General features: G+C 35.9%; 1 protein-coding gene across 2 annotated transcripts in view; it reads left to right on the forward strand.

The window, feature by feature from the left end:
* Positions 1–16,625: 16,625 nt before the first annotated feature.
* The window catches only part of Sgcz (sarcoglycan zeta), a 404,776-nt gene continuing 394,195 nt past the window's right edge, over positions 16,626–27,206 (forward strand). For both annotated transcript variants that reach the window (XM_055608087.1, XM_055608088.1), the window contains exon 1: positions 16,626–16,820. In XM_055608087.1, the coding sequence (XP_055464062.1) occupies positions 16,626–16,820 (195 nt within the window). The remainder of the gene's footprint in view (positions 16,821–27,206) is intronic.

Here is a 27,206-nt window from a genome sequence, read left to right on the forward strand (position 1 = left end):
GAGGCTGACACTCAACCAAGGACCATCTATGTATATAACCTAGAACTTCTGCTCGGATGTGGCCCGTGGTAGTTCAGTAACCAAGTAGTTTCCCAAAGTAAGGGGAACAAGGACTATTTCTAACAGGATCTCAAGGGCAGGCTCTTTGAACTCCCCACCCCACCAGGGGAGGAGCAGTCCTGTTAGGCCACAGAGGAGGTCTTTGCAGCCAGCCCTGAAGATACCTGATAAAACAGGGTCAAATGAACTGTGGTAGCTCAGTAACCAAGTAGTTTTCCAAAGTAAGGGGGACACGTACTATTTCTAACAGGATCTCAAGGGCAGGCTGTTTGACACCTCCCCCCAGGGGAGGAGCAGTCTGTTAGGCCACAGAGGAGGACTTTGCAGCCAGCCCTGAAGATACCTGATAAAACAGGGACAGATGAAATGGGAGGAGGTCCTCCCCTATCAGGGGACTTGGAAAGGGGCAGGGAGGAGACCAGGGAGGGAGTGTGGGGTTGGGGAGGGAATGAGGGAGCGGGATACAGCTGGGACACGGAGTTAAGAAAATGTAACTAAAAAGAAAAAATAAAAAAAAAAAAAAAAAAAAAAAAAAAAAAAAAAAAAAAAAAAAAAAAGAAAGGGAAGGAGGTCCTCTCCTATCAGTGGACTTGGAAAGGGGCAGGGAGGAGACCAGGGAGGGAGTGTGGGATTGGGGAGGGAATGAGGGAGCGGGATACAGCTGGGACACAGAGTTAAAAAAATATAACTAATAAGAAAAATAAAATTAAAAAAAAGAATTCATTGATGTCTTAAAATCCTACCTAGTTGTTTTAAATGTCAATATCATCATTAATATGCACAGAAAATATTCAGAATTCCCATTAAAATTTAGTTATTACCATTGTAATCATTATATCCCTTGAAGTAATCAGAAACAAAATTTAAGACTATTTGAAACTGGTGTAATTGTTTAATTAGGTCTTATTAAGAAATAAACATATAGATTAAAAGCAAGCATCCACAACTGGGAATAATTTGTGTTTCTGGGTTTGAGTTATCTCCTCAGAATGATTGTTTTCAGCTCCATCCATTTACTTGTTAATTTCCTTTTCTTTTATTTTTTAGTTTAGTTAATTAATTAATTAATTAATTAATTAATTAATTACAATTTATTCACTTTGTATCTCCACTGCAGCCCCCTCCCTCATGTCCTCCCAGTCCCACCCACCCTCTTTCCACCCCCCATGCCTCCTACCTAGCCCTGACAGGGGAGGACCTACTACCTTTCTATTAACTTATCATGTCTCATCAAGGCTGGCTGCATCATCTATTTTCCTCTGTGGACTGTCAAGGCTGTATCCCCCAGGGCAAGGTGATCAAAGAGCCTGCCACCAAGTTCAAGTCAGAGGCAGTCGCTGCTCTCCTACTAGGAAACCCACTTGGAGACTGAGCAGCCTATGGGCTTCCTCTGAACAGGGGTTCTAGGTTATCTCCATGTATGGTCCTTGGTTGGAGTATCGTTCTTTTCAGCCTCCCTTGGTTCCAGGATTTTTGGCTCTGTTGTTCTTCTTGTGAAGGTTCTGCCCCCTCCAGGTCTTTCTATCTGCCTTTTTTTCCATAAGATTTCTGGCACTCTGCACAAAGCTTGGCTCTGAGTCGTGTATCTCCTTCCATATCCTGGTTAGTAGAGTCTTTCAGAGGTCCCCTGTGAAAGGTGCCTGCCCTGTTCCTTGTCTTGTACTTCTTTTGTTTTGGGGGTGGGGTGGGAATATCTTTATTTTTACTACTCTTTTTATGTAATTTTTATTTTTTATATTAATTACAGGTTATTTACTTTGTATCCCAGCTGTAGCCCTGTCCCTCAATCCCTCCTAATCCTACCTTTCCTCCCTCATCTCCTTTCTGCCCCTCTCTAACTCCACTGATAGGGGAGTTCTTGAAATTTGCAGACAAATGGTGGCATCTAGAAAAGATCATTCTCAATGAGGTACCCCAGAAGCAGAAAGACACACACAGTATATACTCACTTATAAGTGGATACTAGACCTATAAAATAGCATAAACATACTAAAATCTGTACACCTAAATAGGCTAAACAAGAAAGAGGTTCCGGGGTAAAATTATAAATCCTCACTTAGAAAGACAAATGGAATGGACACTGGAAGTGGGAGAAAACAAGAAACAGGACAGGTGCCTACCATAGAGGGGCTCTGAAAAACTCTACCTAGCAGTGTATCAGAGCAGATGCTGAGACTCATAAACAAACCTTGGGCAGAGTGCAGAGAATTATATGAAAGAAGGGAGAGTTAGTGAGACTGGGAGAGGACGCGAGCACCACAAGAACCAAATATATCTGGGTACAGAGGTCTTTTCTGAGACTAATTCTCCAACCAAGGACCATGCATGGATATAACCTAGAACCCCTGCTCAGACATAGCCCATGGCAGCTGGGTATCCAAGTGGGTGGCTAGTAAGGGGAACAGGGACTGTTTCTGACATGAACTCAATGGCTGGCTCTTTGACCTCTCCCCTCAAGGGAGGATCAGCCATGCTATGCCGCAGAGGAGGACATTGCAAACAATTAGGATGAGACCTGATAAACTAGGGTCTTCTATTTCTGATGGCTATCCTGTTTGTCCTTCTGAATAAGGATTAAGTATCTTCCCTAGATTCCTCTTTGTTGTTTAGCTTATTTGGGACTGTAGATTTTAGTAAGTTTATCCTATAGTATATGGCTACTATCTATTTATAATACATATATTTATAATACATATAATACATACCATATATGTCTTTCTGCTTCTGTTACCTCACTCAAGGTGACATTTTCTATTTCCCACAATTTGCCGGCAAATTTCGTAATTTCCCTTTTTTTAATTGCTGAGTAGTAGTCCATTGTGTAAATGTGTCACATTTTCTTTATCTATTCCTCCATTGAGGGATATCTAGGTTGTTTCCGGGTTTTGGTTATTACAAATAAAGCTTCTATGAACATAACTGAACAAATTTCCTTATTGAATGGTGGGGCATCTTTTGGGTATATGCCTAAAAGTGGTTTAGCCGGATCTTGAGCTAGCACTATTCCTAATTTTCTGAGAAAGCACCAGATTGATTTCCAAGGTGGTTGTACAAGGTTACATTCCCACCAGCAATGAAGGAGGGTTCCCTCTCTCCACATTTTCTTCAGCATGCATGATTCCTTGAGTTTTTTTATGTTAGCTATTCTGATGGATGTGATGATTATTATTAAATTTTAAAATAACAACATATAAAAAGAGGAACTGGAGATGCTACTATGTCATATAGTGCCTGCCTAACTTGAGTGCAGTCCTGAAATGTGGGCAGACTCATGAAATGAGGATGAACAGATAATCTATAAGATGATCATTAGGTTCAAATAATGTATTTTTAATGAAAAAATAGTATATTTTTAACTCTTTGAGTCTGAAGTTCTTATAAATATATTTCATTACTTAAATATTTAAAAATAAGTCATAGAAGTATTTCTACTTTATTGTTATACAGTGACATTATTAACTGTTATAAGTTGCATTGAATTCGTGCTCAGATGAGGAAATAACCAACAAAGAAGAAATAACTGTTGAGGATGATATAATAAAATATGTTACAATAGACAACAAAACTCAAGATCCATAAGCTTCATTCTTTGATTCTTTGATAGTCTCATTGAAAAACATATACATTAGAAATGAATGCACAATGACCAATTTATCCAGTCCAATCTAATTGAACACCTGCAGAATTCAAAATAGCAACCAATAGAAAGGGACCACAGCTATGTATGCACCCAATAATGTTATTAAGGTCCCATTTATTCTAACTCAGGTAGTAGTAAACAACCCAACCCAACTTCCCTTTCCTTATACGCCATCAGTTTTAATGGAAATGAACAAAATTAAACAAATTGATATTTAACTCAGAGGCAGAAAAATATACCACGAAGAAAAAAATCTGAATCATGTATAAATGTGGACACAATTTTATAGGAGGTAAAGTGGAAGGTCTGGATGAAAGATAATCGTGTTTCTTTAGTGACAGACATCCTGTGTTTGGGGAGAACGTGTTTCTTATTTCCCTGATGTCCTTTGACCTTGAACCTGTCAGTGAAGCATGTGGCCCTTCCATCTGAAACTCCTCTGTCCATGCCCTAGTATGTCTTGAAGCTCACTGAAGCTTAGGTTTTCAGTGAGGCCTTACCATGCTGCTCTATCTAAGTGGAATGTGTATTTCCTTTTATTATTCCTCTTCTTTGGAATATTTAACTTCTAGTTACCACTCATCAAATGCCACAAATAAGTGATGAAACTCATTTTATGGGGGGGGGGAAGGTTTATTTAAGCTCACAGCTTTGAATGGTTCACTCCATAACAGTTTTTCAGCCTGTGGTAAGGCAACATCTTGTACCAAGAGTGCATTGAAAGCTTTACTTTCATGGTTGCTGAGCTGGAATCTAAATATAATCATTAAGACCAAGTCTCTAACAACCTAAAGATATCCAAAGTGTCTAACACTTCTCAGAATGCCAAGGGCTGAGAAGCAAGGCTTCAGTTTAGAGACATTGACTGGACACATACAAATTTGTTTACTAATTGTGCATTTATATATATTATCTCTACTTATATCCAATAAGGCCACAAAGATTTTTACTTATTGTCTTTATTATAGTTTTTGTAATGTGTAAAAATCACTTAGACAAGAACTGCTATTGCAATTTACTAAAACTCTCAGTGAACACAGTATATATATATATATATATATATATATATATATATATATATATATAACATATATGCATTTATAGACATATCTGTATATATATATATATATACACACACACATAATGTGTATATGTGTTTATATACGTGTGTGTGTGTGTGTGTGTGTGTGTAGTCAGACCTCCCCTGTCAGTGGACTATTGGAAAAGGATAGGGGAAGAGAGCTGGACTGGGAGGAGATTAGAGAGGCTGCTGCAAATGGGGTACAAAGTGAATAAACTGAAAACAATAATAATAGTAAAAAGAAAAAATATATATATATAAGAAACTAACACAGCTTAGAAATCTTAGGAAGCTAATAAATTAAAAGCCTTTAAGAAGTTCAGAAAATTATAATATTCAAAAGGGCCCTTCCTGACATTGTAAATGCAAAGTGTAGTTGCTGATGGGGGAAGACTATTGAGTGCAAGCCATTCAGGTAGTTCCAGGTTGCCCCTTTCATTAGTCCTATGCCGATTTTACAGTCTGTAGATATCTTCCAGCCATCCATTCTAATACGTTGTTCATCACTCTCGGTTCTCAAGTGATGCCAATACATTCATGATATTCACAGACCTGGATTTGGGTGGAATCATGGATTTTGTTTGTTATTGTCTTCCAAATAAAATTCAACAAGAACAACTCATAACCTCCATGCATTAAAAAAAAAAAAGTATTACTTTTTGCTACAGTGATTTTTCAGAACTTGGCCACCATGAAATCTACAACTTTATGTAATGAATAATCTAAATTATAAATTTAACATGACCCAGAAAATTGTTGATTTACAATACTAGGGTTCCAGAGTAAGGATTAATAATTGAAATGTGAATTTGAGGTGTGATTTTGAAAACAACAGCCTCTAACTGGTCCAAGATCACTTTGCCCTAATATTAATGAATGACTTAAGGCACCAACAGTGACTCCAATTTGCAAATTTAAAAATTATGTCTATTATTGCAAACTGCTATGTTGTGTCACATACAATTCAATTTCCTCTCATTCTTGTCTAAAGTAGATTTCTACTTCTCTTGTTCCCTTCATATCATTTTGCACATATTCACTCCTCCAGCCAAACAATAAATATCCGTTGAGTCACTTAATGAAACCCATACATGCAATACAATGTATTAAGTGGCGCTATGATTACACCCAAAGCTTATCCTTCAATTGAATTAGCCTTAGGTAATTTCTACCTACAAGTCACTGAATAAATGTCAAGCAGGGAGTATGCCATATTCCTAAAAGAGGTTTCAATTCCAACTGTCCTTCATTCTATGCCTACCCCTGTGCTTGGATGTAAGCTGATAACGTATGAGTTATAATCAAATGAGTATGTATGCAAAACAACACTAGAACATAAACATACCTCAAAAGCCAAATTAGCTATTAGCAATCAGAAAATTTATATAATTTTTAATTAATTTTTTTTATTCTTTTTCAAACCTCACTGAAAGTCTGCTGGTGTTGGGATGTAAAGGAACAGGGGGAGACAAAAATGATAAAAATCACCTCAGTATTTCTCTTATTTTTCTACCTTTGGTTTAAGGAGGGAACCCATGAAGCCCTGAGTGGATGTGTAAGGAGAAGGTCTCCTGACTTAATGTGTATTACTGACAAGGACTGCGGCCTCAGACCCATGGGTATTTTGGGAAGGCTTCTGCTTGCTGTGCGAATACACACTGTCAGAGTGCCTTCTTCCTTCTGAATTGCTGCAACCTGAGACCTGAGACTGCTTGCTTACAGCCCTCTCCCTGAGGCTTACTCCTCTACTGCTTATACGTCTAATGGGTTCTCTGAGCTTTCCTCTTGTGGTTCAGTAGGTGCTGCTCCATCAGAGTGAGCAAAACTCATCCAATCCCTTTGTCTCTACTTGTGCCTGTCTGATTTTATTCTCTAGTGTCCCATTCAGATTGCTAGGACTATGCCATGCAGGGCATGACGGGTGTGAAGGCAAATTACATACTTGATATAAGTGTGCCTAGCTGGATTAGTATAAGGAATGATGGTTAAAGCCATTACTCATCTCATACATTATGGTCTCCTCTAATGGTTCCACTCACTCCCTGTTTGGCTATATTCTTCTTTATGGCCCCTATGAAACACAAATAAGAGAAGAGTTCAATTTTTAGGATCGGAATATATTAGGCCATCCATTAATCCCTGATGGAAAGATCATTTCCCTAGTCACACAGTGTGACAACTCCTCAGACTTTCATCTCTGTTTAAGTGACATTAAATGTTAAACCTGTCCCTTTTTCTGAGACAATCTGTTACATAAAAACTGAGGCTATACAATTCATGACAGTTAAAGCTTAATTATCAGCCAACTGTTTTGTTTGTTTTGTTTTGTTTTGACAGTCAATATTTACTAATGTCCTGAGTAAAAGCTAGTTTAAGCTAGATTGTGTTGCTCTTTATATTGTCATTTTCTATTTAATCCATTTAAAGCAGCATAAGTTAAACTGAACTATGTTTACCAAAGTGGTCATATTTCCTCCAAAAGTGAAATAATCAAAAAAACAGAGCGAACTCTATCACTGCAATATAAATAGAAATTTGTCAAAATAAAAACCATCAGACAAAAATGCACATTTTCCTTGAGTTTTGACTAACATCAACACAGAAAAATGATTTTCAATAGAGTGTTTAGAAATTCAAGAATTTTCATAATCACTTATGTGATTTTTTTAATTTGTCACCAGATGATAGAGGCCATACTCTATTAATCCTGTTACTTCCCTAAAACTTTCACTGCTTAGTATTCAGATAAAAAACAGAAATGTCTACTTCTTTTTTCACTTTCTTTTAAAAATTAGTATTATTATCATTATTATTACTACAATTTATTCACTTTTTATCCAAGTTGTAACCCCCTTTCTATCTCCTCTTAGTCTCACCCTCTCTTCCTCTTGCTCCCTATGTCTCTCCCCTTAAAGGCTTGCCTCAAAAACATTAAGTAGGAGTCCTCCTCCCCTAATTTCTGACATTCCTTTGCCCCGAACTGTGTGGGAGCAGTATTCCTTGCCAACAGGCAACTCATGCTTGAAGTCCTAGTATAAATGGTATCCAAGTCTATCTTAGTTGTTTAGTTTTTGGTGTTAATAAAAAAAGTTGGCTCTTACTATTTCCCACTTCTTACATAGAATTCCATTCACTCTGCCCATCAGTTGGCCATCAGGCTCAGCATCTGCTTTGACAGTCTATACTGCAGAAGCTTTCAGAGGCCCTCTGTGGCAGGTTTCAAGGTTGTTTCCTGTTTTCTTCTGGTTTTCAGAGGCCCTCTGTAGCAGATTCCGAGGTTGTTTCCTATTTTCTTTTTCTTCTGATGTCCATCCTCTTTGCCTTTCAGGATGGGGATTGAACATTTTAGTTAAGGTCCTCTCTTTTGCTGAGTTTGTTTAGATGTACAGATTTTAGTGGGTTTATTCTATGTTGTATGTTTATATGAGTGAGTATATACCATGCGTGTCTTTTTGCTTCTGGGACAACTCACTCAGGATGATCCTTTCCAGGTCCCACCATTTACCTGCAAATTTCATGATTTCCTTATTTTTTGTCGAGCTGGAGGGGATGGGAACTCCACAAGGAGAGCAACAGAACAAGATAATTTGAACACAGGGAACTTCCCAGAGACTCATACTCCAACCAAGGACTATTTGTGGAGATGACCTGGAACCCCTGCACAGGTGTAGCCCATGGCAGTTCAGTGTCCAAGTGGGTTACATAGTAATGGGAAGAGGGACTGCCTCTGACATAATCTGATTGGCCTGCTCTTTGATCACTTCACGCTGAGGGGGGAGCAGCCTTATCAGGCCACAGTAGAGGACAATGCAGCCACTTTTGATGAGAACTGATAGACTAAGATCAGAAAGGAGAGGAGAATCTCCCCTATCAGTGGACTTGGGGAGTGGCATGCATGCAGAAAGGGGAGGGAGGGTAGGATGGGGAGGGGAGGAGGGAGGGGCTTATGGGGGATACAAAATGAATAAAGTGTAATTAATAAAAAATTTAAAAAAAACAAAAAAACAAGAAAAAAAAGTTGGCAAAAACAATTTTTCAGACACCATTAAAATAATGTTTTAACGTCTGCTTTTTTTCATCTATAAAATATGAAATCTGAGAACTGAGTCATCTTCATGTTAAATTATGAAGTCCACTTTTATGCCCTAGGGGAGAGGCTTAATGTCACTCAGTAGTGCAAACAGGATAGGCATCAGAAGTAGGAGAAGGCAGGGTACAGCATATGAGCCTACCAAAGGGGGCCTCTGAAAGATTCTACCCAACAGAGGATAAAACAGATGCTGAGAGTCATCCAAACTTTGGGCAGAGTGCAGGGAATCTTATAGAAGAAGGGGGAGATAGAAAGACCTGGTGGGGACAGAAGCTTCACAAGGAGACCAACCAACAGAGCCAAACAATCTGGGCTCAGGAGTTCCCACAGAGATTGATAAATCAATCAAAGACCATGCATGGAGAGTGCCTAGACCCCCTGCTCAGATGTAGCCCTTGGACAACTTAGTCTCCCATGGAGGTTTCCGAGTAAGGGGAGCAGGGGCTATCTCTGACAAGGACTCAGGGGCTGGTTCTTGGATCACCTCCCCGGGGTGAGGTGGCTTAATTAGGCCATAGAGAAAGAGGATCCAGAGTGTCCTGATGAGAACTGATAGGCTGGGGTCAGATAGTAAGTGAGGAGTACCTATGCTATCACGGGACTAGTGGAGGGACAAAGGAAGGAAAGAGGGAGAGAGGGTGAAACCTGGAGAAGGTGAGGGAGGGGTCTACAGGTGGGAGACAAAGTGAATAAATTGAAATAAATAACAGTAATAAAGAAAAAAAATTAAAAATATGAACACTAATGTTCATAAACATGCTAGTTTGTCCAATAATTGGAAATTCAAGTGCCACTGGAAGCAGCATTTTTGTATTTGAATATGTATGCCTCTGTATTGTAGCATATGTGAAAATCATTTCAAATACTTGAGTATTTGAATATAAGAAAACTAAAATTGAGCACTTATAATGTAAAATAAGGTTTTATTTTCTTTACTGGAGATAATGAAATTAATAACGTATGGTTTAATCTCTTTATGAAAGTAAAATTACATGAGTAGTGCTTTAAATACACACACACACACACACACACACACACACACACACACACACATATATATATATATGAAACCTAATCCCAAGTTGTGCTAAAGAAATATCCAAATTCAAGTTTCATCTAATTGAGCACGGGTAAAACTCCTTTTATAAATGTGTTTGATTTAGGATATGAAGGTGTAAGATAACCCAAGGATGGCTGATGGATCACTGACCCTTCCTTTTAGAAATGCTCACATCTTAATAACACCTATTTGGCTGAGGGGGGTGGGGGCTGCATCCCTTTCAGTGCCCACTCTGGCTTCTCTTTCAAGTCAGGTTTGGCCAGAATCTCCTCTTTCTTATTTCAAGAGGCAACCCACCTGACTCCTGGATATTCCATTACACCTGAAATTCAGTTGCTACGGTCCTTTGATGACTAATGATATAAAAAGCTGACTCAAATGCTCTTTGTGAAATAACTGTGGAAAACATCCACTTCAATGGAATGGAGATTTTTCTTAAACAGCAGATTTGACAACCCTTATGCTGAAATGTGCTCTTGTGAATAAGTCTCATAGATGGGGATACATTTAAATTGCTGTGCTAAGTAGACTTTACTGTATTATTTTCCATTTCTCTCAGCATTAGTAGCTGTTTAGAGGCTCATTTTCTTGGAGCAGAAAACAAAATGTGTTTCTAGTATGCAAAGTTCATATCATATAAATTGGACACTTTCAAGCATTTTGCCCTTAAAAATTTATCTTACTTGTGTCTTTTACAATTAACTCTAGTAAAAATACTTATACAGCAGTTAAATAGAAGAACACTAACTATAATGTGAAAGATTAAAAAAAAAATAGATGAGTTTTTTTTTTCTATTTAAAGGAAAAAGAGCCCCCTACTTTAAATCCTACTGTCTAGGTCTCAAATTACATTATATAAGTCACTGTAAAATTCATTTGGGGAAAAGTAGGACAGAGAGAGAATAAGTGACTGGCCTCAGGTTGCAAACCCTGGAATGGGTTCACCGGGGTTGCTGCTCAGCACAGAAGTCTAGGCCTCTGTTGAGTTCCCTGTGCTCTGCTTCTTGATGAAACCAAAGGCAGGCAACTGCAGCGCTCAGTCTAATATACCATAAACACTCAATGAACAGTGACGCTGTCATGAATTACCACTTCTCCTACAGCATAAGCATTCCCAGAGTGGAATTTCAGAGGCTTTAGAACTGTGATGAAAATTTTATGATGGCAAAAATATTGCATATTGATACTTCAGCTTGCCAAGTGCTATCTTCATATTCCAAAATTAAAAACAATTTTTCAAATTACCTAGCTTATTGTGCACGAGACACATGCTTCTCTGTTATATTCAGCTTTCTCATGGAAGCACGGGTGTGAGTAGGAATTAGATTCGCCATTTATGTTTGCTGTGATGGAATCAAACTAGTGTAGGCTATAAGCAAATAATTTGCTTGTTCCTCGCAGTCCAATGCTTAGTTCTCTACATTGTATCCAATGTTTATGTGATTTGTTTAATAAAATCTTCAAATGTAGTACTTTAAAAAAACAGAGATATCATTTATATAACTTTTAACATATTTTATTTTTATCTTTATCACCAGATTATCTTTAGTGGTCAATTATGAACTGGTCTTAGTAGTTCTCAATACATGTAGGCAGTCTGTTTGGCATGAAACTTGAAAATCATGTGTATATGCCACTTTCTCTGTGTGCATACATGTGTGTATGTATGTAAAAATATATTCGTGTATATGTGTGTGATTCTGTGTGTGTGTGTGTGCGTGTGTGTTCAGGGCTGCAGATGTGTGTATTTGAGAGCGCCTGGACTCCTTTTCCAGGTTTTACTGAAATCCAGAAATTAAAAAGCCATGTCCTACAACTGTCCTTTAAAATTCTTCATTCTTTTGGCCATTTTCACTTGTCTCAATCCTGTCTCAGACAAGGTAACAAGGAAGTAGTGATATTGCACATACTTTGGTGATATATTTTAATCATTTTATAGATAATCATCACTACTTTGTAGAAAATAAATGTAACATCAATGTAAAATCATTCAATTGGTTTTCGTGTTAATTTTAATAATTTAATACAATGATCTTAGGCATCATATATATTTTTTAATTTTTCTTCTTTAGTTTCATGAATATGATCAGGGTCTACTATTTCTAGTTCTTCCTGCTCATAGAGAAGTATACCTCCAGCTGATTAAATTCACTCATGCCATCATTCCTTCATTTCCATTTATAGAAGATAACTTGGTAGAAAATTGAAGGCTGTACCAACATTTCCAGATATTCTAAGCCCAAGTCATTGACATCTAAGTAAAGGAAGTTGGTTGTAATTAGCCTCTGAGGACAATGGCATTCTAGCCAGGCACCTGAACAGTTAAACTCAGTGGAGTGAATTCCAGTGCGGTATAATGTGATATGTTTCTCCAAACAAAATCTTAGTGACTAGGATCAGGTAATAGTGAGTTATTATGCCCAGAATCTTCTACACGTGTGGTTCATCCACTGATATAAACTCTAGATTATCAGTCATCAAGTAACTCTTACTTTAAACTCAATTTTATCACTCCCAAAATTACTCCTGTACTACATTCTCTCGTCTCTTTTTTTTTTCTATATTAATTCCTACATGTGAACTTGTACTTATCCCAAGTTAATCCCTGGAAGCCTGACTCATATCATCATGTGTAATTTTCTGTTTCTCAAAAGTTGTCAATTTTTTTTTAATTTGTTCATAGTGCATTCTAAGTGTGCAAAACCTCACAGAACCTTAGCTTCTTTTTTTTTCTTTTCTTTTACAAGATGTTCATGACTTTATACTCTCCTCTTTGTAAGGCATCCTGTTTCTTTCTCCAGTCTTTATAATTTTTACGATGCTTGTTATTTTGTATCATCTCTAATACTACATCACTTATATGGGTTGTAATTTGCATTGTATTATTATAGTTATTTTCTTTAACGTGCTTTTTCTTGAAAAGTTATTTTTATTCCTGCTTATTGTACTTTTCACGGTATATTAAAGCATTGGACTACTCCTGAAAATAACTGCCAATCCATGAAACACTTGATTAAACTAAGATTCACTCCTTCCCACTTTTACTACTGTTGCCAATTCTGGTGACCTGTGTAAAATACACTAATATCCATGTTACAAAGGTAGGATGGTTTAATTTATCCCCAAGATGGTTCCCTTCTGTAGTCCTCTACTTTGTTGCTCTAATTTCATTCTCATTCAGTTCAAAAGACTTTACCAGAATTGCCCACGACTACATGATTAGTCATGAGTCATGCTAAATAACTCTTCATTAATCATTTTTTTCTGTTTTTATTTATTAGCTATATTCTACAAGAGACAAAAAAAATAACTAGATTTGAAGACATATTTTTACATCTTTTCATGAAAGAGTTGAAAACTCATAAAATATAGTTTGATTTGTCCACATGTCTTGATTTAAGCTTTAAATGCCTGGTTGGAAATTTTATTGCATTATTAGAATTTTGAAGACAATTTTATTTTGGTGGGGATCATAAAAATCCATGTTTAAACCAGTTCTGCTCTGAGTTATAGGAAAAAGGTGCTTAGGACCATTTACATTACTCGGAAACATCAGAATCTAAGAAGATGGATGCACTGGGTTATGTAAATAAGCCTTGGTTTCGGATGGATTCTAATGGTTTTTGAATATATGATATGGTATGAAATTATGTAAAATGTTGACAAAGAATATCCTAATTAATTCAAATTGCCAAGGGCATGGGAGGCTTGAGAGCACGGAATTCATTTTTCAAAAGGAAGAGGAGTACTAAGAAGCCAGAGAGTCTTCTTGGTATGATGAAACTGTCTCTCAGGAAACTATGATCTCTCTTTCTATACAGTTCGATAAAAAGAGCAAGTTGATCATTTCAGTTTCAACATGTTAAACATGCTGAAAAATTGTACATCTCACATCCCTTGCTCTCTTGGAAAATTCTGGGCACTACAGATGTTTTTGTGTGATTTCTTGTTGTCTGTATGAAGTGTTTTCGAAGCATAAGTAAAATTTGTGTTTGGAATTGAATCCATGTACCCTAAACAAAGACAAACATCACAAAACCACACAGAATTTGGAGGTCGAAACAAAGTTTAGGAGGTTAATTGGAAGGAAAATGCAGAAAAAAAATGAAAACTATATCTATTTTATTTTATTTCTCTTATTTTTCATTTACCCTAATAAGCTAAGGTATTTAACAGTGTGACCAGACAACTGGTGTTAGAATTTCAGTAATACTCAGCAATTAAAAACAAGGAAATAATGAAATTTGCAGGCAAATGGATGGAACTAGAACAGATCATCCTGACTGAGGTCACCCATGAGTAGAAAGACACACATAGGGTATATACTCACTCATAAGTGGATATTAGATATATAATATAGGATAAACATACTAAAATCTGTACACTTAAAGAAGCTAAGCAAGGGGGAGGACCCTGGGTAAGATGCTCAGTCCTCATTCAGAAAGTCAGATGGGATGGACATCAGAAGAAGGAGAAAAGAGGGAACAGAGGGCCTCTGAAAGTCTCTACCCAGCAGGGTATAAAAGCAGATGATGAGACCCATAGCCAACTTTGGGCAGAGTATAGGGAATCTCCTGTAAGAAGAGGGAGATACAAAGACCTGGAGGGGACAGGAGCTCCACAAAGAGAACAACCGAATCAAAAACTCTGGTCCCAGGGGTCTTTGCAGAGACCAATACTCCAACAAAGGAACATACATGGGGCTAACCTAGAATCTCTGCACTGGTATACCCCATGGCAGCTCAGTCTCCAAGTGGATGCCCTAGTAAAAGGAGCAGGGACTGCCCCTGACATGAACTCAGTGGATGGCTCTTTGACCACCTCCCTCTGGGGAGCCAGCAGCTCTACCAGGCCACAGAGGAAGACAATACAGCTAGTCTTGATGAGACCTGATAGGCTTGGGTCAGATAGTAGGTGAAAAGGACCTCCCTATGAATGGACTAGGGGAAGGCTATAGAGAGAGAATAGGGAGGGAAGGTGGGACTTGAAAGGGATGAGGGAGGGGCCTACAACAGAGATACAAATGAATAAATTGCAGTAAGTAAAAAATAAAAATAATAATTCAGAAAAAAGTTACTCTAGTCAATTAGAACTGTAAGCTGTCAATTACTTCTGCTGAGACGACTAATGTTGTATTATTCCAGCCATGAAAATTTTTCTGAACTTGTAAATACTTGGATCTCTATTTTTTTAAAAAACAGAACTTCCAGGGAAACTGTAACCTCATTGTATCTATGTAGCATATCTGCTCTGAAGTATTTGTGATGAAAAGGAATATGCAGTGATAAGTCAAGCCTTATTTTAGCAAACACCACTGGTTACACAGCTATATAAAGACAAATTTAATTCAATAATATTTTTTCTTATTTTTGAGCCTAGTTTTATTTTTGTAGCTGTTAGAAACAGACACATTTATTTATTTTTTAATTAATTTTTTATATTAATTACAGTTTATTCAATTTGTATCCTAGCAGTAGCCCTGTCCGTCTCTCCGTCCCAACTCCACCCTTCCTCTATCATCTCCTCCCATTCCTATCTCCAAGTCCACTGCTAGATGAGGTCTTCCTCCCCTTCCATCTGACCCTAGCCTATCAGGTCTCATCAGGGCTGGCTGCATTGTCCTCTCCTGTGGTCTGGCAAGGCTGCTTCCCCCTTGGGGGGGCGTTATCAAAGAGCCAGCCATTGAGTTTATCAGAAACATTTATTGAGTCTTTTACACAATTTATAAAATAGCTACATATGTTTTTATGCATTGAGCATACATTCATTGTTAATTGAAATATAAATTGCAATCAATATGATCAAAACATAAATAGAAGTTAAAGTATTTTTCTATGCAAAGAATCTCATTATATAAAAAATAATAACATTTATTATCATATATGTAAAAATATTTCAAAGTTGTACCTCAGCGAATAGTCTGATGTCTTCACCCTTGATTAAAGTGTGTAGGACATTAAACAAGGTATTGTATTCTCTGCATAATTTCCTATAAACACACTATTTTATTGATAATAAGTAAACTAAACAAGTTATGTGCTGTCTTTTCAGAGAAAGGTATAGAAGGTTGGGATTGCTTTAGCATGCTGAAACCTAAGCACCAGGACTCAGGTATGGGTCTTCTTTGACTCAAGAGAGAAAGGGTCTTTGTTGGCTTTAAACAGACCTGCCTGGGTATAGTGTGTGTTTTATGGAAGAAACAATTAAAAGTTTGTTATAACGCTGATGGTGATAATTTGAAGTGGTCGTTTTGCTTCAATTACACAATGATAATTATTTATTTGAGTATTATCTTCACATTTTTTGAGGTGTCTTATACCACTTAAATATAAAAAAATAAGATTGGTTTTATTTTTTAATCTCTCTCTTTCTCTCTCTCTCCCTTCCTCCCTTCCCCTCTCTCTTTCTCTCCCTTTCCCTTCCCTTTGTTGTACTTTCTCTCCCTTTTGTTTTTACTCCATTTTAAATTTTGCACCTTCCTTTCTGCCCTCATGTCTACCTCGCTATGTTATCTTCTGCTTCTCACCGATGTTCTTTCACCCTGATTCTCCCTTCCAATTTCAATTCCTCCAATGCTTCTTATCTTCCTCCATCTTTTTCTTTCTTCCCAACATTATCACTTCCTTCTTCACTGTGCTGTCCTGCTCTCTTTTTTTCTATCTTCTTGCATCTTTTTTCCTTTCTCTCTTTCCAGATGACTCGAGAACAATACATATTAGCAACACAACAGAATAACCTGCAGAGACCTGAAAATGCACAACTTTATCCTGTGGGGATTTATGGATGGCGAAAGAGGTGCTTATACTTCTTTGTCCTTCTGCTGTTGGTTACCATGATAGTTAACTTAGCCATGACAATATGGATATTGAAGGTTATGAATTTCACTGTGGTAAGTACCACCATGATTTTACATCTATCACTTTGAGATCAAAGATGGTCTAGCTTTATTGTTGTTGTTTTTTTTTTTTTAATTGAAAATGATTCAGTTCATTCTTTGCAAGTCTCCAAAGTGATCATACATTTTACTTTAGGATTACTTTGAATATATTTAGTTATGATGTACATATAATATTCTACATCATTTAAGAGTGGAAAATTTAGATTATAAAAAGAATATCTTATTTCATAAACAATGTAAAATACGTTTATTAAAAAACATTAACCAATGCTTGTTATACTTGATCATCTAAAAAAGGCTTTTTTTATAGTTTAATACTAAAAAATGTAGCCGCTTTTAATTATTATTGATATAATTCATGATTCCATGTTTATCTTTAGTTGCCTCATAAACTCTGGACATATTCAGTGAAAAACAGGCCATGACATTTAACTGACGTCACAAGGCCATCCCATTTTTCAGAAATTGTGCTTGGGATATAGAAGATGAAATAGAATAGACTGGAAATGAAATTATTTTATGTTAATCAATAATTTAGTAGCGACATGACTGTAACTTATTGGTGAGTTTAGATTCAGATTACTGAATGTGTATAACAACATTTTACTCTGCATTATATGAAAAACTCATAGTGTTAGAAAATCAAGTGTAACCTAGTTTAGATTTTCAAATTCAGGACTTAAGAGTTTCAAGTCTACCTTTTTAAAAAATAAAACAACAATGAATTTTTTATTTAGTTCTACAGACAGCAAATTCTTTTAAGCCAAAGAAGTTCAGTATTACCCATTTTGAAACCTTAAGCAGCTAGTACTAGACAATCATGAGGAAGCCATTTGTTACGTATTTACAAAACAATGTGAAATATACCATCACGTATATATGTTCTCTTTTTATAAACATAGAATTTAGGGAGGAATGATATTCTATTGTTTCTTTGCTCGCACAGTTCAGTTACCTTTATAATCAGGTAGGTATATCTTACTGTTCTTTTCTTATTTTCTGTATTCTCAAGGTAAATCTAAAGTTGGCTGTTCTGACTTTGTTGTATTCCATGTATCAGGCTTGTCATTTATTTATTTATTTTTTAATTCTATCAATACTGATTGAAGAAAACCAACAAAAATTAACAAAAAAAAAATCCTTTCTGAATTTTTTAGTACAATATTCTATCCTGAAGTAGAACCTCAATGTAGGCATGGTAAACATCATGCCACACCTATGCAGAAGGAGCCTGGGTGGGAAGGTGGCCCATCCTTCCATCTAAGAAGAACAAAGTGTTCAAATCACTTTCAAATTTACAGGAAATCTAACCCAGAAATGTTTCCATTCATTCTGAGACATTACAGGTGCTAAAAAGTGGACATAACATATAAAGAGAAAACTTGGGCAAGAACAAAGCCCATGAGTCTTCATTCTTTCCTTAAAAAGAAAAACAAAACTCATAACAAACAAATGAAAAACATATTTTAGAAACAGTTTGGTATCTATGGTCCTGGTATCAGGGCAAGTAACCCTGTAGGAAGTGAGGGATAGAGATAAAGTTTCCTGAAGAGATGTGTTAGTAATGCATCTAAAGCTCACCACTGTCCATTGGTTGGCATATGTTCTCTTTCTGTTTGGGTATTTTTTGGGTATAGAGTTTATGCTCTGTGCTCTGAAGTATGCTCCCTGAATTCTACATTATTGATTGATTGATTACATGGTAAGTGACACATTCACAACTCTGAAGAAACTTTCCTCTTACTTCAAGTACCAGGTTAACTAAAATATGATAGCAGTACCATTTCCAATCTTATTTTATTAATAATTCAAAACCAAGTATTACAAAATACATATATTATTTAAATGTATAAAAATAGACTATCTATTCTTTATATATACACATATTATATAAAGAGATAGATGATTGATAGATAGATAGATAGATAGATAGATAGATAGATAGATAGATAGATGATAGATAGATAGATAAATATATCAGTTTGGCATCTAAATACTAAAGCACCTGACCAAGGTGTGTTCTTTTCTAATTATTTATTTATTTATTATTTTTGTTTTTTTGAGACAAGGTTTCTCTGCATAGCCTCAGCTGTCCTGGGTTCACTTTGTAGACCAGGCTAGCCTCTAACTCACCGAGATCTGCCTGCCTTTGTTTCCCCAAGTTCTGGGATTACAGACATGCACCACTGTGCCCGGTTTATTCTTAAAATTTTAAATCAAAATATAATTGCAATATAATTCCTGCATACATATAAACATTTTCCCACATACTATGCAATTAGAATGAAAAAAAAACAACTTAAATATCTTTTTATAAAAGATAAATAATCTTTTATAGAAATTATAATTTCAATAATTTGGTTTCCTTGATCAAAAGCCATCTATGAAAACTTTATAAAATTGGTGATAAGAGAAGCTCTGTCACTCTAACAGGGCTCACTGCTATCCAGGGGCCCACACCGTGGGAATGTTTAGCTTCAAGCTGGGTTAGCTTCTGGAACATATTTAAATTAATGCAAAAGTATACTAATCACATAATTACATGGCTGCATGCCTCACACTCCTGGGGCACTGCCCCATGTTGATACCAAGGTCTACAAAGCCATTCTTGAGACGTAATTGAAAGCATCACCTGTGTTTTCAGGATTCATGTAAGCCATGGGGTTTTGGTCACCCAGGGAGCTACATAATTTGAGCCCCAGTCGGCCCAAATTTAAATGTCAGCATATGCCAACATAGGCTTGCCGTTAATGAAAGTGATAGTATTCACGTTTTTCTTCATGGTTTTATTTTCATTTGTTGCATTTTCCTTCACCTAGTTTTAAAATCTTGTTTTAACCTATACTCAAACATAAAACTGTCTTTTCTTTAACTACTGATCTATTTGCATGTATTCTCATGCAAAGGAAGTTATAATTGTGCCAAAATAATGCTTCTAGTTAACACTGTATTCAATATAGTTATTCATAATTTTCAGAGAAATTCAGAATTACTTAAGCCATTGAAGATTATTGCAGATTCTTAAACAGAATAGATTAAGTTAAATACAGTTGAAAACTCTGAAATTATTTGTAATCTTCTTACCTAGAACAATAAAAATGAAGTCTATGTTTTCTGTAGTACAATATGAGTAGATTTCTTTACCCAATGCATAACAGACCTAGTTGATATACTTTAAAAAGACACAGAAAATGATTTGTAAATTATTTGGAAAATTGTATTGGTTTATACAATTCTATTTCATTTTCATTATAATTGCTACCTTTCAATACATGGAAATATTTGAGCAAAGTAGAGATGTTATTGTTTTTAAAATATCACGTTTTCAGCATTTCAAGGCTATCTAACATGTTTTATGAGGCTGCTTAACTTCCGTCATTGTGACTAATGTTACACATGGTCCATGTGGTTGACAAGACCTCATTAACCTCCCTCTATTTTGTAACAAAAATTATTCTGCTCGTTGAGATGCCAAGTAATGGAAAGCCAGGAAAGAGGAAATTAGTTAATACTGCAGGGTGAAAAATCTCTTGAGAGATAGAAACAGCAATCCCTTGACTATGAGAGTGGATAAGGATAGCACTGATTTGAAGGTAAAATTTGAAGCCCATTATCTCATGAACAGTAGAGCCCAACTACATGAGAATTTGTTGATGTCTGTTACCTAATTGGTATACCTTTGTGGTGCAATATAAATAAACCAGTCTCATTGATCTATCTACATACTCTGTCACCAGAGAGAATGTTTTTACTGGTTCAGATCCCATTCTTAGTAATTCAGTTTGTATTTTAAAACTGAAATTCATGTGTCCATGAAATAGTTATTTTAATAAGAATGACAATAAAAGTTGTTCATAAGGGGAGGAGGTCCTCCCCTATCTTTGGACTTGGAAAGGGGCAGGAAGTAGATGAGGGAGGGAGGGTGAGATTGGGAGGGAATGAGGGAGCAGGATACAGCAGGGATACAGAGTTAATAAAATGTAACTAATAATAAAATTTAAAAAATAACAAAAACAAAAAAGTTGTTCATACACAATTCCTGCAATATAATTTTATTAGTCATGTATAGTATCCAGTAATGGATTATGGGAAAAGTGGAAAAGGTAGTGGAGAATGAATGTCTTTATAATATAGTGTATATATCTATAAGATTACCATTAATAAATAAAAATACTTTTAAAACAATGAGAATACAAATGCTAGCTACTAAGTAAAAGGAATCATAAAATCAGGAACACTGTGACAGAGAAGATAAAAATACTCACTGTTGAAAATAATTCTGATTCCCAGCTAATTCAGACCTATCAAATACATACCCAAAGTAATAAGACTGGTTAAATAAGTGTTGGCTGAAAGCAAATTCTAAGCAAAATAGGCTTGAGCATTGTAGCCTGTTTTTAATGGAAGCAAACCTGAGAAACCTTTTATTCAAACATTTGTATATTGCCAGGCTCATTTTCTAAATATCACATCTATCTACTCATTTACTATATACTCAGATTATTCTAGTAATGATAGACTGTCCTGTCAAATTACTGCATGCATCATTTTTAGTATCCTTGCATTTTGATTTAGTCTCCCATTAGCTAAGGCTTGAGACTGCATTCTAGTTGTTATTTTAATCTTATATTTATAATTTAATATTTTATTATATTGTATGTTTATTTTAACATTTATTATTAATTTGTTAATATTATTATATGCATGCTTATACAAATCCTTGATTTAATTTTCTTTTACTATCAAAGAATCAAAATAGATAAGGGAGATCTTATGTGAAAAATACATTTTGCCACCTGTTTTTCTTTTTTCAAATATTAAACATTATGTAATCCCCAAATAATCAACCTTTTCAGGATAAATTTTTTAATGATTATAAAGCTTAGAGTGATTTTCCCATTTTCTGTTATGTTTTGATTTCTTTCAAATTTTTGTTTCTGAAGTTCTGAGTATAAATATTATCATATTTATTTATGAAATATACTGAGTTTAAATTTTACATTTTTATCAAACACTGCTAAAGCATAATGTATTTTCATGTCATTCATGAGACCCTTTTTTTTACCTTCAGTATTAGCCTAGTGATGATTTGCTCTCACTAAGTCTTATATCCTTTCAAAACTTACCTCTCACAGTCACCAAATCAAATCACCTTTAAGTGAAACTTTCTATCTTTTAGCTTTTATTTTTGTGTCTAGCATGTACAGATAAAGGCATATGTGAAGAAAGTTTAAATATAAAATAACCACAGGTTCAGTTTTTGTTACTTTTTTTTTTTTTCTCCTGACCACATTTATTACAATTACTTTGTTTTTATCACCCTGTTCCCTGCCCTCTAGACCATATGTACCTTTGTGGAACAGAAAAATCCCTCTTATTCCTTGTGTAGATGAAATCCACATTATTTATTTACTGTTGTAAATTTCTTAAACCAAATCTCCTTTGTTTATTTCTTCCCTTAATAGCCTTTTACTCTGTAACTTTGTTATTTGGTTGTTTAATTTCCCATCATAAACAATGACCCTACAAACCTCCCCATAGATCATTGTTGATGTAGGTACATAAACACCAGGTTCACTAAATTCTGTGACTAAATTACAATTCTAATAACATTGACATTTAATGCCAAGTTTTGTTCCCAAAGTGATTTTTTTTAAGTGTTCATTACCATTTTAACCTTTTGCAGACAATGACCAGTTAAACATACTTTAAACTTAAACCTCATATCAGATGTTTTAATTCTTGGAGACTCTTGTTATTTCTGTTTGTTTTTCTCTCCCTTTCTGTTACAATTAATCTGAGTTTGTTTGTTTGTTTGTTTGTTTGTTTCATAATCCACATAGCTTATCTTAGAATTTATTACACTGTATTGGATAAATAATGACTGCTCATCTAAATATACTTATCTTTTCTGCCATGCCCACCTGTCTGATTGTTTATGACTCGGAAAGATCCAGATAATAGATCTCAGATTTAAATTCTTTAGGTTTTCTCAGTAAAACATAAAAAAGAAATTATTTTGGAAATTCTACTCCAAATTGCAATCCAGTTTGTGTTAGCTTTCATCTCCTCTCCTTCCATTTGCAGGGGACATAACTCCCTAACGTTCTGTCTGTCAGTAAGAGCAACTGCTTTGTGTGCTGGAAAAATATATATAGTCATTCTCCCCAGAACTCCAGAGTGCTTAGGGAAGATCATTGTCAGTGACAGTAGAGATCATGGAAGGTCCAATTGTTAGTCGCACATTCCAACAGTAACAACTATGAACATGAGACTTTTCTACACCACCCCCACACCCACACACCCATGCTCCCTGTGTTTTATTTGGGCTTTCAAATTTTTTAACACTTTCTCTGTTTTGAGAAAAAAAAAATGACATAATAATTCCACACAGTGGCAGTTACTGGTAAATTATACAACTCCCTGGAACTTCTGCACACCTATTTGTTCCCAAACCCTCTAGAAATCTAAAGTCTGCCTCCAGATGTTAGAAGATAAGTTTGGTTCCAAATTCCAACTTCTCCTACAGAACTTCTGCCTGTCCAACACTATTGATATGACACTATTGATAATTTACTCATTGTCTGGAAACTAAAATGATCTAGGATTTCCAACAAAACCAAAAAAAGCTGGGCCAAGGGGGACTACAGAGACTGATGCATCAACCAAAGACTCTGCATAGACACCCTGTCCAGATATAGCCTATAGACAGCTCAGTTTCCCTGTGGGTTCCCTAGTAAATGGAGAAGAAACAGTCTCTGACATAAACTTGGTTACCTGATCCTTGATCACTTCTCCCTGGTGGGATAACCTAGCCAGTCCACAGAGGAAGAGGATCCAGGCAGTTCTGGTGGGACCTGAGAGGCTGGGATCAGACAGTAGGGGGTGGAAGACTTCCCCTATCATTGGACTAGAGGAGAGGGATAGGGGTGGAAAAGGGAGGAAGGGTGGGACCAGAAGGAGATGAGAGAGGGGGCCGCAACTGGGATACAAAATTAAAAAATTGTAAACAATGATAATAAACATTATCATATCCTCCTTGCAAGATAAAGACAGATATTGAAGAAATATATGTTCTACCAATTCCCAGTAGCTAGAATTGAATCCTGAGGTGTTTTCTCAAAGTGTGAGTCTGTACATGCAAGGCACTTCTAGCTGCAGATGTCAGAGGAGAGCTGTAGGAAGGTGTTCCTTACTTTCTATTTTGTTAAGGCTTGGGGCCTCTTTTACTGCCAGCGTCCTTTAGACTAGCTGGCCCTCAAACTCCTGAACAATTCTCTCGTCTCTGGTTCTCATCTCACTTATGAGGGTGCTGCAATCCAGATGCAAGACACTGCGTCTGGCTTTTCAGCCAGCGTGGAACTCAGGCCACTTGCTGATATTCTGTCTACAGATATAGATGGTGATTTTTCAGAAAGCACATTTCATCCTCCTAACTGCAGACTAAGTTTGGTATGTTGCTGAATGCTAACTAATAGCATTGAGAAACCCTCTAAAGGTTGGTTAGGACCATGGAGTTTTATGACACTTTCTGCACTATCGTTTCCATTTTCCGGATTCATTCTTCAGTTCATGGGCCAAGACGCTCACCAAGAAGTGAGGTGGAGCACCTCCTTCTGGAGAGAAACTTTGCTTCTGCGGTGCGCACCTGCAGCAGACAGCTGCACGGCTGGACTGTGGTCTGCGGATTTATAACAGTTTTTGATAGTGAATGATTTAGTTAATGTGGCAAGACCGCTTCCATTACAGCCCTCTGTTTGCACCTCCTCATAATTTTCTGACAAATTGTCCCTCACAGATGAAATCTTTCATGCTTAGTTTTAGCCCAGCAGTACATTTCTTACACTGACTTGATAATGAAAAATTGAGTCATTTTGCCCAAATTCAAACAATGCCAAGTGGCTAAGGTTTTTTGTTTTTTTTTTTTTTTCTCCTGAAATGAAGTATAAAAATTGTGACATAAACTTAAACAATGCATGTCATGCGGAACATGAGGTCATTAGAATATCAGGGGTGCTTCAAAAGAACAAGGATGAAGAAAGTCATTTTGTGCCAGTAAGATGGCTCTGCAGTAAAGACACTTGCCACCAAGACTGAGGACATCAATCTGATCTGCAGGGCCCACATAACAGACAGAGAGAGGCAAACTACCTCTAACACACACACACACACACACACACACACACACACACACACACAGACAGACAGAGAGAGAGACAGAGAGACAGAGAGACAGAGAGAGAGAGATGGGTGGATTACAATGTCTGTATTATAAATTCAATGAGTTTTAAACATTGCCACTTGTCTGTTTGCTTTGACTATGCAGAGCAGAGCTCAAATAAATCCATACAGAACAAGTCCATACAGAAGCAGAATCATTTACACAACTGGATCAAGTACGTTTTGGATATGAAACACACTTTAAATCAGCTGTACTGGGTTAAGAAGCATTCATTATTTTTCTGAATTCATAGTCTGTACATTCAGAGTCACGATATGTGACCCCTGGCTTCAAGCAATTTTATTTTAAAAAACAAATTTTTTTTATTTTATTCCTATTTCATTGCATGAGTTCATCAATTTAATAAGTAGTCCATAACAAAAACAAATGTTGAAAAACAGAGATAGAAATTAATTTAAATTTAATTGAAGCAATATTACATATTAAAGTTGAATAATGATTATGTAGAAATAGTTTATGAACTTGATATAAATAATTATTTTATAAATAGTACTTAATAAATGTAATCTGATAATTTGTTCATCTAAATGAACAACTTGATTGAGTTTCATTTGCATTAATTTTAAAATTAGAATAAGAATAAGTTTTATATTTTGAGTAGCAGAATTTTGTAACACATTAACATTAATATATTTCCCATCTTTGCTAAATACAAAATGAAAATATAAGGTTTGTAAAAGTGAAGCAGAAAGTATTTTTAATTTGTTTTTAATGTTATTTATTTAATTTACTTACTTATTTCTCTGTAAACTGTGGTGATCATCTGCACAAGAACCTCTGGAAGTCAGAGGACATTTTTGGGTACCAGGTTCCTTCTCCCACCAAAGTATGAAAGACCCAGAACTCCAGGAGAATGAATTACACAACAGCTTTTTTTCCTCTTGTTTATTATCTTTTCCAGCAGAGAAATATTTTTTTATTCACTGAATTCATAAACTCACTGATTAATATTTCTTCACAGTATTTCAACATAAGAATCAACTAAATCCTGAGAATTTTCTTAAGTGAAGTGACATGGCATTATTTGCCATTTAAGCTAAATATGCAATCCTGTTATCATAATCACCCTATAAGATCTGTACTTTGATGATGTCTTTAACTTGATTACTGTTAATTATTAATATTTATTTCTGATAGTCTCTTAGCTAAACAGTGGTCATTCCTAAGCCAGCTGTATACCCAAATCACCACATAGAGACTAGGATTTACTTAATTAACTTAGAGCACAATGCTGGGCAATAATACTCCATCCTAAACCTCAAAGCCCGCACAGTTTCTTCCCATTCAGATTTTCCACATTATACTTTCTTTCAGTCATATCTTAGGCCTGTTTCATTTCTCCTGGTAGTTCCAAGTCCTCTCCTGCTGATCTCTTCTCTCTGACCCCACCCTGCTTCTTCTCTGTCCTCCCCTCCAGACCAGGATGTCCCACCCTATTCTCTCCACTGCTCAGCACTGGCTGATTGTTTAATTGACAATATGGAGAACAAATGGTGGCGTGTTTCCACAAACCTGAGACAGGTGATGCTCAGAATAAGTGTCACAATGCAAAGTCCAGATTGAAACCAGTTAGTGGGGTAGAGAAATCAGCATTTGAATGAACAAGGGTACACATTTGTATACATTCCAAAAGAACATTATACCAAAAGGTTGAAAAAAATGCTTTGATTACTACATTAAATAGATATGTAAATTCCTAATTCCTAAATGCTAAGAATCATTTAATTATTAACAATGAAATTTATATCAGTTGAATTTTTATAGCCCCATTAATCAATACACGACAATTGCAATATTAAGATTACTACTTAATATTTATTCGAAACTAACATAGTATTAACTGAATTATATTAGTGGTCAATTAGCCATACAGCTAAATAGAAAATCTGCTTACCACATAAACATAAGTATATATTCACATGAATGTCTCCACAGTTAAGCACAGTGACCATTCATACCTCATGTTATCTGTACTTAGGATAAATTTTTATTTCAGTAGCTATTATTATACTCACAAATTAAGATCTACAAAGACAGGCAAATAGCAAGGGATGCAACTAAAATTTAAACAAATACAAATTTGGGCTAGAAATAAATTGAGACACTTTGTAGGTATAATTGTAATCAAAGAGAAT

The sequence above is a fragment of the Psammomys obesus genome, unplaced genomic scaffold, assembly GCF_907164565.1.
Source record: "Psammomys obesus unplaced genomic scaffold, mPsaObe1.curated_primary_1811, whole genome shotgun sequence".
NCBI lineage: Eukaryota > Metazoa > Chordata > Mammalia > Rodentia > Muridae > Psammomys > Psammomys obesus.